Source organism: Lolium perenne, chromosome 3, assembly GCF_019359855.2.
Source record: "Lolium perenne isolate Kyuss_39 chromosome 3, Kyuss_2.0, whole genome shotgun sequence".
Classification (NCBI taxonomy): domain Eukaryota; kingdom Viridiplantae; phylum Streptophyta; class Magnoliopsida; order Poales; family Poaceae; genus Lolium; species Lolium perenne.
In genome coordinates, this window is record NC_067246.2 from 136,798,306 (window position 1) to 136,812,045 (window position 13,740).

General features: G+C 45.1%; 2 protein-coding genes across 2 annotated transcripts; one reads left to right on the forward strand and one right to left on the reverse strand.

Moving 5' to 3' along the window:
- Nucleotides 1-305: 305 nt before the first annotated feature.
- LOC127342532 (uncharacterized acetyltransferase At3g50280-like) lies at nt 306-1,960 on the reverse strand. The gene has a single exon (XM_051368493.2). It carries the CDS (start codon nt 1,847-1,849, stop codon nt 479-481), a length of 1,371 nt encoding a protein of 456 aa, XP_051224453.1. The 5' UTR covers nt 1,850-1,960; the 3' UTR covers nt 306-478.
- A 9,601-nt stretch (nt 1,961-11,561) lies between these two features.
- Nucleotides 11,562-13,429, forward strand: LOC127342533 (uncharacterized). The gene is made up of 3 exons (XM_051368494.2): nt 11,562-12,108; nt 12,248-12,302; nt 13,034-13,429. The coding sequence occupies exons 1-3, from the start codon at nt 11,645-11,647 to the stop codon at nt 13,130-13,132; spliced, it is 618 nt and encodes a 205-aa protein (XP_051224454.1). The 5' UTR covers nt 11,562-11,644; the 3' UTR covers nt 13,133-13,429.
- Nucleotides 13,430-13,740: the final 311 nt, after the last annotated feature.

The window sequence follows — 13,740 nt, forward strand, 5'->3', positions numbered from 1 at the left end:
TATTGCTCTTAGCTTGACCTGTGACTACACATTGGATCTTTGACTTTGTTGACCACGCCATGACCGGGGTACTTGTTGATGAGTCTTGGCTGGACTTTACTTGACTTTTATCCATTGGAAGGGTGATATCCATTCTTACAACAATATGTAATTTTAAAGAAACAAATATGCAATCACATTTTTTTATCACCTTTCTGTAGAAAAAAAGGCCTAGTTAAGAAAACCCTAAAAAAAATTAAAGACATGATTGAATCGAGACATGATCGATATAATCTGGCTCACAGGATGAAGTGAACAAAGACAAGTGTTTTCTGAATTCGGTCGCCTCCTTTTATTCTGGTTACATCGAAGGGAAAATACCATCCCATGAACACTCATGAAAACTGCTACGACGCACAAATGGAAACCTAGCAGAGGACTGCCAAGTGGTAAACTGAACCTGACGAAACGCCATCACTACAACCAAATCTGATTCTGATCACGGCCGCGGTATGGCCACAGCTTCCATGAACTCGTTGTCGGCGACGAGCCTCTCCATGGCATCGGGCAACAAGGACACCTCCAGTGACATGCTCCCTTCCCGCTCCGGCCCCTCGAACACCGACACTTTGCCGTCCGTCTTGTCCGCGGGGCCGGAACACAGGCCTACCGGCTTTCCCCACCCGAAGTCGTTCCCGAACACGTTGAACCGCGGCGAGCTCGTGATCAGCAGTGCACCCCTGCTGCGGGAGGAAGATGCCGGGGAAGAGAAGCAGGGCTCCCGGGCCCAGCGATCCAGCCATTCCCGCACCTTTACCTCGTCGAACGACCCCACGGCACGGTTCAGCTGCCAGGCCGTCCAGCCCAGCCCCTTGTCTAGGGTCTCGCCGACGGTGCAGCTCGGTGTCATGCTGAGCGTGATGGCGTTTCCCACGTAGCCCGCCGGGATGACGCGCATGCGCCCCCGGCACCCAGTGAGCAGGGAGCAGGACGTCGCCTGCCCAGGCGGGAGGCCTCGGGCCCGGGAGACTGCATGCCACAGGTGCGCGACCAGGGCCTGGAGCGAGGAGATGGTGGCTGCTTCCCCTGCCTTGAGCATCTCATCGTTCGCCCTCGCTTTGAGCTTCTTCACGCTAGCGGCGGAGAAGGTGAAGAAGCCATGTGCCAGTCGCACCGGCGGGGTCTCGAGCCGCCGGACAGCGTGCTGCAGTGTGCTGAAGGGCACAGGGATTGGCACGGGGCTCGTGTCGACGAACCACCTTCGGTGCACCGGCGCCGGGGCACGCATGTGTTCCTCGTCGCCACGGTGAATCGCCGACCATGCGTTGAGAAAGTCCCAGAAGCCCGCCCCGTCGCCGACAGTGTGGTTCATCGACATGCCGATGAAGAGGCCGTCGTCGAGCTCGGTGACCTGCGCACACAGCACGGGGAGCGACGAATCGATGGCCGCGTCCGCGTTACACACCCCGTTCAAGGGCAAAAAATCCTGGACCACCGAGCCGACGATGTCCGCCACGGCCACGCCGGGCGCCACCGCGTGGACTAGCTCGGCGCCTTCCCCTGTGGGGCGCAGCGGGATGGTGACCGTGCCGTCGCCATGCTCGTCGACGGCGAGCCGGCCAGAGAAGTGGTAGTAGCGGCCCAGGGCGCGCGAGAGGGAGGACGCGAGGGCGTCGACTAGGTTGGCCTCACCGCCGGCTGGAGGCCTGGGCAGGAGTATCCCCTTCTGGATGTACTTAATGCTGAGGCAGTAGAGGTCCCACGGTGTCAGCTGAATGTCCTCCCACGACGGCATAGGCATGGCACCGTACGTCGGCCGGACCATGCGCCGGGACACGGTCCGGACGGTGTAAGCCGTGCTCGCTACCATGTCGTCGCTCGGTACAGGAATGCTGGCTGCAATCTGCTTTCCTCAACTTGGTGTAATCAGCGGCCTTGCTTGCTACAACATGCCAGCTCGCTAACGCCCGCTTCCATCAATTATATGTTGATGCACACGGCACACCGAAAATGGTGAATGGAACCTGGGTGCGCGCGCACCCATTTAGGAAAAGTTCAAAAAAATGCTATTTAAAAGTTTCCAAAAAATGTGAAGTAAATTTTTGCATGTAGATATTATGTTGATACTTACTCATGTGTGTTTTCACGGAAAAATACCATTATGTGTGACCTACACAAAAATGACAAAATGCAAATTCCTATTCCTGTGAATAGTACAAATTCGTGTTCACTATTCTCATTTGGACATTTTGTCATTTTTATACAGGCCACACACAATGGTATTTTTTCGTGAAAACTCACACGAGTAAGTATCAACATAATATGTACATGTAAAATTTTACTTCACATTTTTTAGAAACTTTTAAATAACATTTTTTTAAACTTTTCGTAAATGGGTGCGCGCGTACCCAAGTTCCAATCCTCCGGGTCGCACGGCACACCCCATAGAAAACTTCCAAAAGAGATATATACTAAAGAAGAGATTAGTCATCCTATCAAGGAAAAATGATGATAAGGTAAGATAAGAAGAAGCTCCGCATGGATGGCTCCCTGCCCCACGATTCGTGCTAATCCATGTTGACATGTTGTGTGGCCTCCAACAACCGCTCAAACGCCCTCACATTATCCCCTCCCGGTTCCTAACCTTAGGAAACTAGTGATCGAGCACGTGCACTGTCTTATACAACTACCAAATTATAGATGACCATGGACACTAGTGACCACGTGCACATGCACGTCTTATACAACTACCAAAATTAGATGAAAATATAACACCTCCGTCACAAATATAAGGCACACTTAATTTTGCACGGTATTTAACGTATATGACATTGACCGCTAATATATACCGAATTATATGGACTAAGAATGTATAAATGGCATCGTTACATTTTTCCTGCAAAATTGTTAGTAGTTATGTAGCCCTAGGCTTTACAACATCTCCTGCGCGGAAGTCCTCTTTGAGCTTGTTACCATGTTGCGCTCAACATCCGGCCTAGGTCTCTTTGAAGTTGGCGGTACCACATACCAGAAATGACCAACTTCCTTCGCTTCGCCGGAGGCTCAATGTGCGTGCAAGACATACATATAAATACAAGAACTTCGGTTGGACCCCTATGCTTCATTTGTTCAGATTTCTCCAAACAAAACACAACTGCATTGCGATTAGGTTATATTTCTTAAAGGCGTAGTTTATTCTGCAAGATGCATTTCAAAAAATGAAATACATACTTATTGTTGTGTATATCCAACAAGCAACGAAGACCCTTTGAGTATGTACTGCCACATTTGGTTTAGCTTGTCAATATTCAAAATATCAGAACATGCAGGTTCATGCGACCATCTTGGCCATTTCATATAGCTAAAGCATTCACATTGCAGGCATCAAACAAATATACACATATGTTATACATTTAACATGTTTTTTTTTGCGAGAAAACCCTGTTCATATTAAACCGTGGTTCTTACAGAACAGTCCAGAAACCAAAAAGAAATTACAAATTGGTCCTTCTGAACCCCAGCAACGGAGACGGAAACGAGAACGTCGCGCCGGCGCGCCGCCGCACGAACTCCCCAAAGCCTTGGATCGGGAGACACCCCATTGCGGACGGGAAGTCGACGCCACTCGGCTCCGTAGAGCCTCCGCCCTGCACCGCCACCGCCGTCGACGCGGTCACCATGAACAGCAGCTTCCATCTTATTCTTCACCCAGATCCGCCGTCGCAAGATCTGGCCGGGGCAGAGAGCACGGCACGAATCCTCCGATTCGCGGGTGCACGGCAAGCAGGTGCGCCACCACGGAGCTCCACGAGCGCCGCCGCCGAAGAAGACGCCCACCTGCACCAAAAGCAACGCCGGCGACCTCAGCTTCTCCTCCGCGCCGCCGGTTGAAGCCCCAACCGAGCCTACCAAAACTACACACGCGAGAAGCTATACTAAAAGGAAATAGCATCTTAAATTTCAAAAGCTATAACAACGAGAAGCCACAAAAGGCTCATAAGTGTATCTGGAAAAATATTAAACAGAATGTAACTTCAAAAACAAAAAGTGGTTGGCAGTACCTCTTTTGCGAATAAAATGGTTGGTAGTACCTAATTTCTCTATCCTACCAATCAGCTAAATTTATTCATTGTCTCAATTTATGCAAGTACTATATACATATAGTTCAGATTCCTGAGTTCAGTAATGTTTTACAACACACAATGGAAATAAGGAGGAATAGAGAACAATGAATAATGTACATGCAATCCAAAGAGAGAGAAAATACGAATATACTCCAAATAGTAAGTTTTTTAGTTTACAAATCTCATAAATTCCTCACTAAACATTGGCAGTAAGCATGTCATATTCTCTTCCTTGAAACATAAACTTCGATCCACAAATGCCATCTAGCTATTATGGAAATACATTAACAATTCATAGTAAGAAATCTTACCACCACGCCACCACCACAATGTCACCTCCAAGATCGCCAACACATGATAAGAAATCCAATGGTGTGCAACATGAAGCTACATCAAGAAACAAGTTGGTGTGAAGTGCAAATCAAGATGAACCCCATCAGATGGTGCTCTCCCCTTCTACCGCCACCACCACAATGGCACATACAAGAACCTCAAGCTCCAAGAAGAAGTCCTCCAATTCATATGATTGTCGCCATCAAGATTGACAATGGCGCAATCAAATTAGACGACATCAAGAAAAGTCACGCATGCCCAATATGCACCGACCAAGGACATAATCGATGGGATTGCCCTAATCGCATATGCTCAAAGTGCAATGATAAAGGTCATGATTCTTGGGATTTTCCTCATCGAGTATGCTACAAACGCAACAACAAAGGTCATTCTACATTGGAGTGCCTAAATCCTATTTGCACCAAGTGTTCCTGCAATGGTCATGAGTCACGAAAATGTCCCAATCTTCTATGTGGCACGTGCAATAGCAAATATAACATAACATCGGAGTACATATGGACCCAAGGCCAAGTCAACGGTAAAGTTGATTAGAGCCTAGATCTCAATGAAACTATGACAAACATCACATAGTGTCAATTTGGGAGGCGATGGAGTTGACAATGGCTACCATTGGATTTTTTCCTTCACCAATAGAGGCGCATGGAGATGAGAAAATCGAGCCTACTCCTATATGCTTCATTATGAGATGGTACCAAGCCCATGTCATCATGATAGCCACTTAGCGCACTTGAGTGAGAGTGATGATGAGTTGAGTGACTCCCACCCCATATGTGAGATTGAGTGCTTCCATTTTGGAGGACATGAGCGATACACTGAGTGAGTTGAGAGAGATAATTGATAGGTCCATGGAGACCATTTCACATTCTAACAACTTAAGCTCTACATATATTGTGTTTTCTCATGTTGTACTAGGTTTCATGGATGATGAAGTGCCGATGATGGAGAAGTTCTACATAGTGGATGAAGATGATCCCGCACCATGGATACATGAGGATGAGAAAGTCGGCCACATGGAGGCTACCACTACTGCACCACATACATCACATGAGTGGGAATACAAAGGTAATAATATAGGTGTTGATGATGACATGATCCCACTAGTGGATATGAAGACTGACGAATGCATGGATGATAATGATGATGCAATTGCTATGGCATATGCTTCTTTCACATTCCCATGTGATACTTGTGATACCACCATTATTGTTGATCATGTGAAATTAGTTGCTTATGATAATGTTGTAATGATAATGACATGCTACGAGTGTTTCACTTTCTCTCATATTGCTTGCAATATGTTGAAGAATTGCTCTTTCCAGTGTATTGCTTGCAATACTGATAAAGATAGTATTTGTGTTGTGACAACCTTGTCGAACAATTGATCTTTTTTGAAAAAGGGAATATATTAATATCGATAGATACCAATTATACCCGGTCCCTGCAGCAACACAATACCCTAATGAACAATTGTTCTTTCCAATGCTTGCTTTGCAATAATTTGTTAATGCGATATCCCTCATTGTTTTCTCAACTAATGTAGACTTTGCATAACCCATGTTGATCATGTTCCCATATTTACCCCGCCTATTCACCATGTGTATTACAATAACTTGCTTAACGCTGATGGTGACATGCACAAGAAATGAGACATCATGATGGATGATGTGTTCCTATACCATGCACACACACATTCTTTGCTTTGCCTATTGTGTGTGTAGCTACGCGAACAATAATGTCAACTTCGATTGAGCACGAGCTGACAAAACGAGCTCTTAAGAGCATAACACAAGTGATTTCAAGTTCAAAGTTGACTCTAATACCTTTCTCATCATTTGCATTGCACATGCCGAACAATTTCTTTCTTGGTTCCTTTGCAAGCATGTTGATGATTTTCTTAACATTTGTGACAATCATGTTCCCCTGGTCTTGAATATAGATGCTCTGTGTATTGCAAAAAAACACGATGAATGATTTATCTTTCCCATGCTTTGTTTTCAATCATAATGCAATATTGGATATGCATTTTCACAAGTGCTATCAAATTATTACTGTTGGTGTTTCCTCAAACAAGTTGAACGATTTCTCTTTCATTTGATTTGTTGGCAAGCATGGTTGTGAAAATGTTAATTTTTGGTAAATGTCGGGGGATGGCCCCCATTATGCCAAAGACAGGGGAACATCTATGTGTTGGGTCGGCTGTGTCACTGTCATGGTCGGCTGCGCCATAGCATTGTACGACTGTGCCATCGCCTTGGCTGGCTGAGCCATCGTTTATCCGGCTGAGGCATCGTGTGGCCGGCTGTGGCATTCCCATGGCCGGCTGGAGCTTGAAATCTTAGGTTCTTTCATCTCCAATATTGACACACACACACCCAAAACCTGAAAAATATACCTGTAAGACCTAGCGTAGACCACGGCCTTGAACTTTTGTCTCGTGTTTGGGGGTTTGAGAAACGTCTTGTGCTTCTTTGAATAAACCTACACACTTATAACATTGTAAAATTATTTTCGTGTTATCAAGAAACACACGAAACATGTGGAGTAGATATCTTGCCCTTTGACCTAGTTATGAGTAAAAATTAGAAACTTGGAATGCATAAGATATTCTGAAAACACTTTCATAAAATGAGCTACCACCTACAGAGTTCTATGACTTTTAGGGAAAATACGGTAGGTCGTGATCGACCTTTGGTATGGCATAATTTGCTGGAACAAGCACATATTGCGCACATCCGTGGGCCTTGGAACGTGTAGCGATGTTGGCTTACGAGTTTTTCTTTCCTAGCTACGGAGAATCTACTTTTTTAATTTTTTGGCACTGAAACATTTTTTTGTGAAACAACTACAATAAGAGCAATATGGAGCTGTATGAAACCTACACAAAAGTAGAAGACCACTTCTATAATACGGATCACATACCTTCTGATGCCGTTGGCTTTTTAGGAACTCGTGGTATTTTTGTGGTATCCTACCAATTTATTTAGAAGTGTGTAAAATTTAAACTAAGGGTCATCTTTCGCTTGTTCCAGAATTTTTTGGAAAAATCATTTTTCGGACTACAAAGGGTTGTTTTATCGGAGGTACAATGTTGGTTTCGCGTGATTCCATCATGTGTGCGCCGCAACGTGTTCATGCAAAAGGTCATTTTAGGCGGGTCCGAATTTGAGGATAACTCACTCAAGAAAAAATCATAAAAATGTAAAAAATTCATGAAGCAACATTTTATGTGACCTATTTGTGACAAAAAGTACAAACTTGAAGTACTACATATATTCTTGAAAACCCTTCACAAAATGAGCTACCACCTAGGTTGTTCTATTGTTTTAGGGAAAATGAGCTACGTCATGACCTTAGGTATGGTATAGTATGGCGAAACGAGCTCATATTACACACATGTGTGGGTGTTAGGACGGGATGCAATGCTGGCCATCTGAGTTTTTCTTTTCTAGCTACGAAAACCCTATTTTTCATTTTCTAGGTGTCATTTTTTTTTGTGAAATAGCTGCAAGAAGCACAACCTATAATCTATGAAACCTATGCACAAAAATAGAAGACCACTTCTATAATAAGGTTAATATACCTAATGGTGTTGGATTTCTAGGAACTTATCATATTTTCTACGGTTTTTTTAAGAAATACGGTAGGTGAAGCCCCTACAGTGATTTTATTTTTAAATAATAAGAACCGAAATTCGCATCTCTGAGGACCTGAAACTCGGTGGCTGGGTTGTACATCCACTTCCCTAACCCAGTGAAGTAGGCTCACTTCCTGCCGATTTCGCTAGAATCGGGCAAAGTTAATGTCATCTTTCGCTTGCTCTATTCGAAAAAAACATTTTTAGATCCACAACATGCTACTTTATAAGTGGTATGATACTGGTTTCGAATGGTTTTACATGAGTGGGAGGTAGAATAATTATCGAAATCTAATGTCTTGTCCTAGTGTTGACACTAGGCAAAGATAGTATTTGTCAAGTGATTCCACACTAGGTAAAAATTATCTTTGCCGAGTGTCAAGGTTTGACGCTCGGTACTTTGCTGTGTGTCCTTTGTCGGGGTCTATTAGAGGAAATTGCAGATTACACCACTTGTTGGTGCTTCTTTTGCAAAGAACCACAACAATGGTTTGTTGTTGCAAGGAACACCATATTTTGTTTTAATTCTTTGCACAGAACACATACAAGTAATTAAGCAGCTTGATGTTCAATCCGTTAGTCAGGCTTACTGTTACGCGGGCAATTTCTCTCGGTCTACCACATCGTTTGGATCGGCCCAACTGCCACTTTTTTGTTTGTTTTAGATTTTCCTTTTTATGTTTATTTTTTCTATTTTTCAAAATCAGAATATTTTTAAAAAGTATTTTTAAAATCCAACCATTTTTTAAACACAAATTTTGTAATAGTCAACTACTTTATAAAACACTATGAACTACATATGCATTTTATCAACACATACTACCTCCATCCCAAGGCTTATGCCACCCTTTCTCATTAGATGCATGGTGATAAAGTACCTTGGGGCAGTCTTCGGGGTTGTCGCTGCCGACGATGACGCGCTGCCAACCAAGGTACTCCAATACCTTCACGGCCTCCTCCTCCTCCTTCACCTCCGGCTTCGGGACCATGAGGGTCATGTCCCCGGAACGTGCGTGTCTTGCTGCTGCCGCGCCGGTTCGCAGATTATGATTTCGCCATCGCTGTCGCGTCTCCGATTCGGGGGCGGTGTCGTGTACTCCTTCACCTCGCGCTTTGGCACGGTTTAAACTTCTATGTCAATGCAATTGGACGTACTAAGTGGCGGAACCAGCAGAGACGCGCACGCGAGTTCCGGCGGCAGGACCCTCCTCGCCCAGAAGCCGGAGGCGAAGGGGGAGGAGGAACAGACCCATCGCAAAGATTGGCAAGTTATCTAAGCATGCATTGGAGAGAATGAGTCGTCCCCTTGATGACATCAATCTCCCCAACCATGGTTCGATCTTGAGTGCAAGTTTCCCCACCAAAAATAGCCATTGTTCAAGTGTCAACTTCCTATCAGAGGTAGGCAAGCCCAGATAGGTGGAGGGGTAAAACCGTCCGCAGCCGAAACCCTCGCAGATCCGGCTAGAACCACCCAAGGTTCACCAGGGAAGGGGGCGGCGGCAGAGCCGCATCGTCATCCGTCTCCTAGATCTCTTCTTCCGAGCCCTCGGCCTCGGAGACAGCGGCGGCAAGGGGCGCAAACCTATTCCCCTTCCTCACCGGCGTCGAGCGCAGCTCCCGGCGCCCCCCAAGGGTGCGGGAGGTACCACGATGGCGGCGCTCATGGAGGGCGAGCTCCCAGTCGCCTCCCGAGTCGCCAAAGCACGCGTACCTCTTCGTGAGACACATCGTTTTGCATCGGGCGTTACCTTTTTCATGCCTAGGCATCCATAATTGGCCCCGATGCTCCAAGGCAATGTACCCGACCGGCCGACGAGATGATCCGTCTGTCTCTCTCGTGATGCTTTTTACCTCGTGATTTGACCAATGTTACAAGGGCCGGCCAGTGCTGCCGGCTGCTGTTCAGACTTCGGAGTCCTGGGTGGCATAAGCCTTGGGATGGAGGTAGTATGTGTTGATAATATGCATGAGTAGTTCATAGTGTTTTATAAAATAGTTGACTATTACAAAAAAAAATTGCTGTATTTTAAAAATATGCAATTTTTAAAAATATTCTACTTTTGAAAATTAGAAAAATAAACATAAAAAGGAAAATTGGAAACGAAACAAAAAATGGCAGTTGGGCCGATCCAAACTGACGATGCGGTAGACCGAGAAGAATTACCGGCGTAACAGTGAGCCTGACTAATGCATTGGCCATCAAGTTGCTTAATTACTTTTATGTGTTCTGTGCAAACAATTAAAGCAAAATGTGGTGTTCCTTGCAATAACAAACCATTGTTGTGGTTCTTTGAAAAAAAAGCACCAACAAGTGGTGTGGTATGCTATTTCCTCCCACCTGCATGACCAATGCCAGTCAGAATCGTTGACGGAGATATGAGAAAGAGAACCCAGCCGTGACAGAGAGAAAACAAGGAAAGTGAATGTGGGTGTCGGTAATTCACCAAACAGTTGATACCTCAAAGAAAAATACTCGCCGAATATTGTCGTTGCTACTTGTGCAGAGTGTCGAAACAATAATCCGCAAAGGCGTTTGCCATGTTGCTACTGGCTCCACGCTCCACAGGAACCATGACGCCGTCTTTGTCTCTTGGGTGCCCTCTAATAGACCGAGGTTTTATCACTTTACACCACAAGTTGTGAACATTTTATCACAGAACCACAACTTTAGATTTTTTTTTCACAAAACACCAACCTTTGAGGTAATTGTTTGCACAAAACACATAATCTCTAATTAGCCGGGCTGATAAGCATTTAGTCTCTTAGACGACACCAGCGAGAAAGAAGGGCATGTGGAGGGATACTGGTAGAAGTTGAACTACTATTCTTTTTCCTCATGGAAATATTGAACTACTGTATTATTTTCCTCATGAAAATGTTGTGTGTGCTTGCTACCGTTTTTATTTACCGCTTGAATCCTAGCTCAAGTTTGGTAAGCTGACTTATAGTTTTGCAGCTCTATAACTCTCTCTCTAACGCAATTAAAAGTAGGCTCACCTGCCTTTTTCGTTTAAAAAAAATCCACAACAGAGTGATGAGAATGAATTGTTGCTAAATATGCAATCATTGCCACAAATAATCAAACTAGAATTCGCTTTTTGTTCTTGTTTAGGATCCTGAAAGACTGATTCTAAACAATCTCGGCCCACATAGCAAGCATGCACAAAAATCAAAACATCATTTCTCCTATGTTCATCGTAAGAAAATCACAAACGATGCACTTTGATCCTTTTACACTCTAGCAATTGCTTGGTTGCCGCAATGAGCGATTATATGTCACTTTACCCACAACTATATGTTTCTCATGGGCTATCAAACCAACTAATTATAGATTATGTGTTTTGTGCAAACAATTAACCAAAGGTTGGTGTTTTGTGAAAAAAAATCCTAGGGTTGTGGTTTTGTGATAAAAATGCCACAACTTATGGTGTAAAGTGATAAAACCTCTCCCTTCCCGTTAACGAGGCCCTAGCCGCTGAACCGTCACAAAACCTTGGCCCCGATCTTGGATTTGGAGTAGGGGGAACGCCGGTTCGCCACCTCACCGGCGATGGGCGAGTCCGACCACTACAAGACGCTGGGGCTCCGGCGAGACGCCAGCAAGGCCCAGGTCAAGGCCGCCTTCTCCCGCCTCGCCCTCCTCCACCACCCCGACCGCCACGCCCGCGCCGACGCCGCAACCCGCGCCGAAGCCACCCGCCGCTTCCGCCTCGCGTACGACGCCTACCACGTCCTCTACGACGACACCCGCCGCGCCGAGTATGACCTCCGCACCGCCCCCTCCCCCTCCTCGGGTTGGAGTCGCTTCGGGGTCGGCGGCGGCAAGTCCGGCTCCTCCTCGGCCTCGACCTCGAGTGGCGATAGGTATGGCAGGACCTCCTCCTCCTCCTCCCCGGATCCGGGTCGCCACAGGTACCGCCACGGCGGCTACCAGGACTGGCCTTCCGCGACTCGGAGGGGAAACGAAAGTCTGGGCGTTTGGATGAAGGCGAATTGGTGGCCCTTGCTCTACTGGTAAGCGAAATTCTGGGTGCTAAAATTGGCCTCAAAGCCTCGTTTTCTTGCCCAACCCATACCAATTCTACTTCTGGTGATCTATCGTTTCGTGTCTGAAATACGATTCTCCGCGGTGATAACTCTGTTAATTATGCAGTGCACTGAGGACCGTAGAACTTGTGGTAGATGGCTGCAGGAAGTATAATGCCTGGGTAAGTAAGCAACCTCTAATATGGTTGATGGGATTTGACCTCCCTTCCCTGTTCTTGTAAATTCGTTTGGCCAGTATGCATGTTTCGATCAGTTCGAGCTCCCATCCTAATATGGTTGATGGGATTTGACCTCCCTTCCCTGTTCCCATTGTAGTTTGCTTAATTGTTAATGGAGTAGCTTAATTCCCATGGCACGAGTATATGCCCTATTGCCATGTGGATATATGGCAGCTGAGCAAACTGGCGTTCTGTTATAAATTTTAACTCAAGGAGAGTTGATTAGAAACTGTAGAAGATGTGGTACTCAAACTGACAAAAAGGCTTTTCAGGGGAATTTGCCTATTTCACCATTGCCACTTCTTGTTCTTGAGGCGATTATTCACTTAGTGAACTGGAAGAATTGTGTAAGCAAGCTAAAACATATCAGCACAATGGCCTATCTGGTTATTTAAAAATGCAGCCGCCAACATGCTGAAATTCCACTGACCAACGATAAATGCAACATTATAATTCCATTGAAATAAGCAAGCTAAAACATATCAGCTCAATGGCCTATTCGGTTATTTTAAAATGCAGCCGCCCCATGCTGAAATACTCCTGACCAACGGATAAATGCGCGATTAAAATTATATCGCGCCATTGCTGATGTGTTATGTTAGTGTTTGCTATTTGGCACGATACTGAAATTAAATTCAATGCATGAACTCGGCATGTGTTTTTTTTACTTGCAGAAATCATCAAGGAAGGAGTCGATAGAGAAGGAAGCAGCAAAGTCAAAAGAGAAGATGGGCGATGAGCCGTTAGAAGAGGAAGAGTATGTAGTAGTCTAGCTTCACATGCCTGTGCAAAGTGTGAGAGAGCAATGCTCAAGGTTGTTACTCTTGCCAACTCTTGCCATTCTCTGAAACCCTGTGACACATGCCATGAGAGATGGAATCTATTGTAAGTCATGATTAACTAGATTCCGCTGGGGAAAACGTATTTTCTGTCTCAAAAGATCAGGGAATGTTAGCTAAAGGAGTAGTACTATGCTATGCTCTGCCACGGGGAATAGTCCTCGTTTGGATTTCGTTGCCTTCTAAGCAATTTAAGATTTCTGTTACGAGCTCAGAAAGTAATGTATGTCATGGATGTGACTCCCCCACTTTGGTCTTAACGTATATTGTATAGTAAAAAAATTGTTGCTTGTAGGAGGTTAGTTGTTTTGGGTTTTTGGTGTTAAATAAGTATTATTGACATGTTATAAGGTTTAATAGCATGGCTATGCAAAGTGTGAGAGAGCAATGCACTAGGTGTAATAGTCCAGTTTCACATTTCTTTTGCCATTCTCTGAAACCTTGTGACATAGCATGAGAGATATAGTCTCTTGTAATTTCTGACTAACTGTATTTCCTGTTAAAAGACTCGCTGTCATGTTTTCCCATTTAGCCTCAAATGT

Bases quoted from the DNA above. Each gene is read 5' to 3' on its own strand.
- LOC127342533 (XM_051368494.2), top strand. From the start codon at position 11,645: ATGGGCGAGTCCGACCACTACAAGACGCTGGGGCTCCGGCGAGACGCC. The intron at 12,109-12,247 runs GTAAGCGAAATT...TTAATTATGCAG, and splicing joins TGGTGGCCCTTGCTCTACTG to TGCACTGAGGACCGTAGAAC. The intron at 12,303-13,033 runs GTAAGTAAGCAA...TTTTACTTGCAG, and splicing joins GCAGGAAGTATAATGCCTGG to AAATCATCAAGGAAGGAGTC.
- LOC127342532 (XM_051368493.2), bottom strand. From the start codon at position 1,849: ATGGTAGCGAGCACGGCTTACACCGTCCGGACCGTGTCCCGGCGCATG.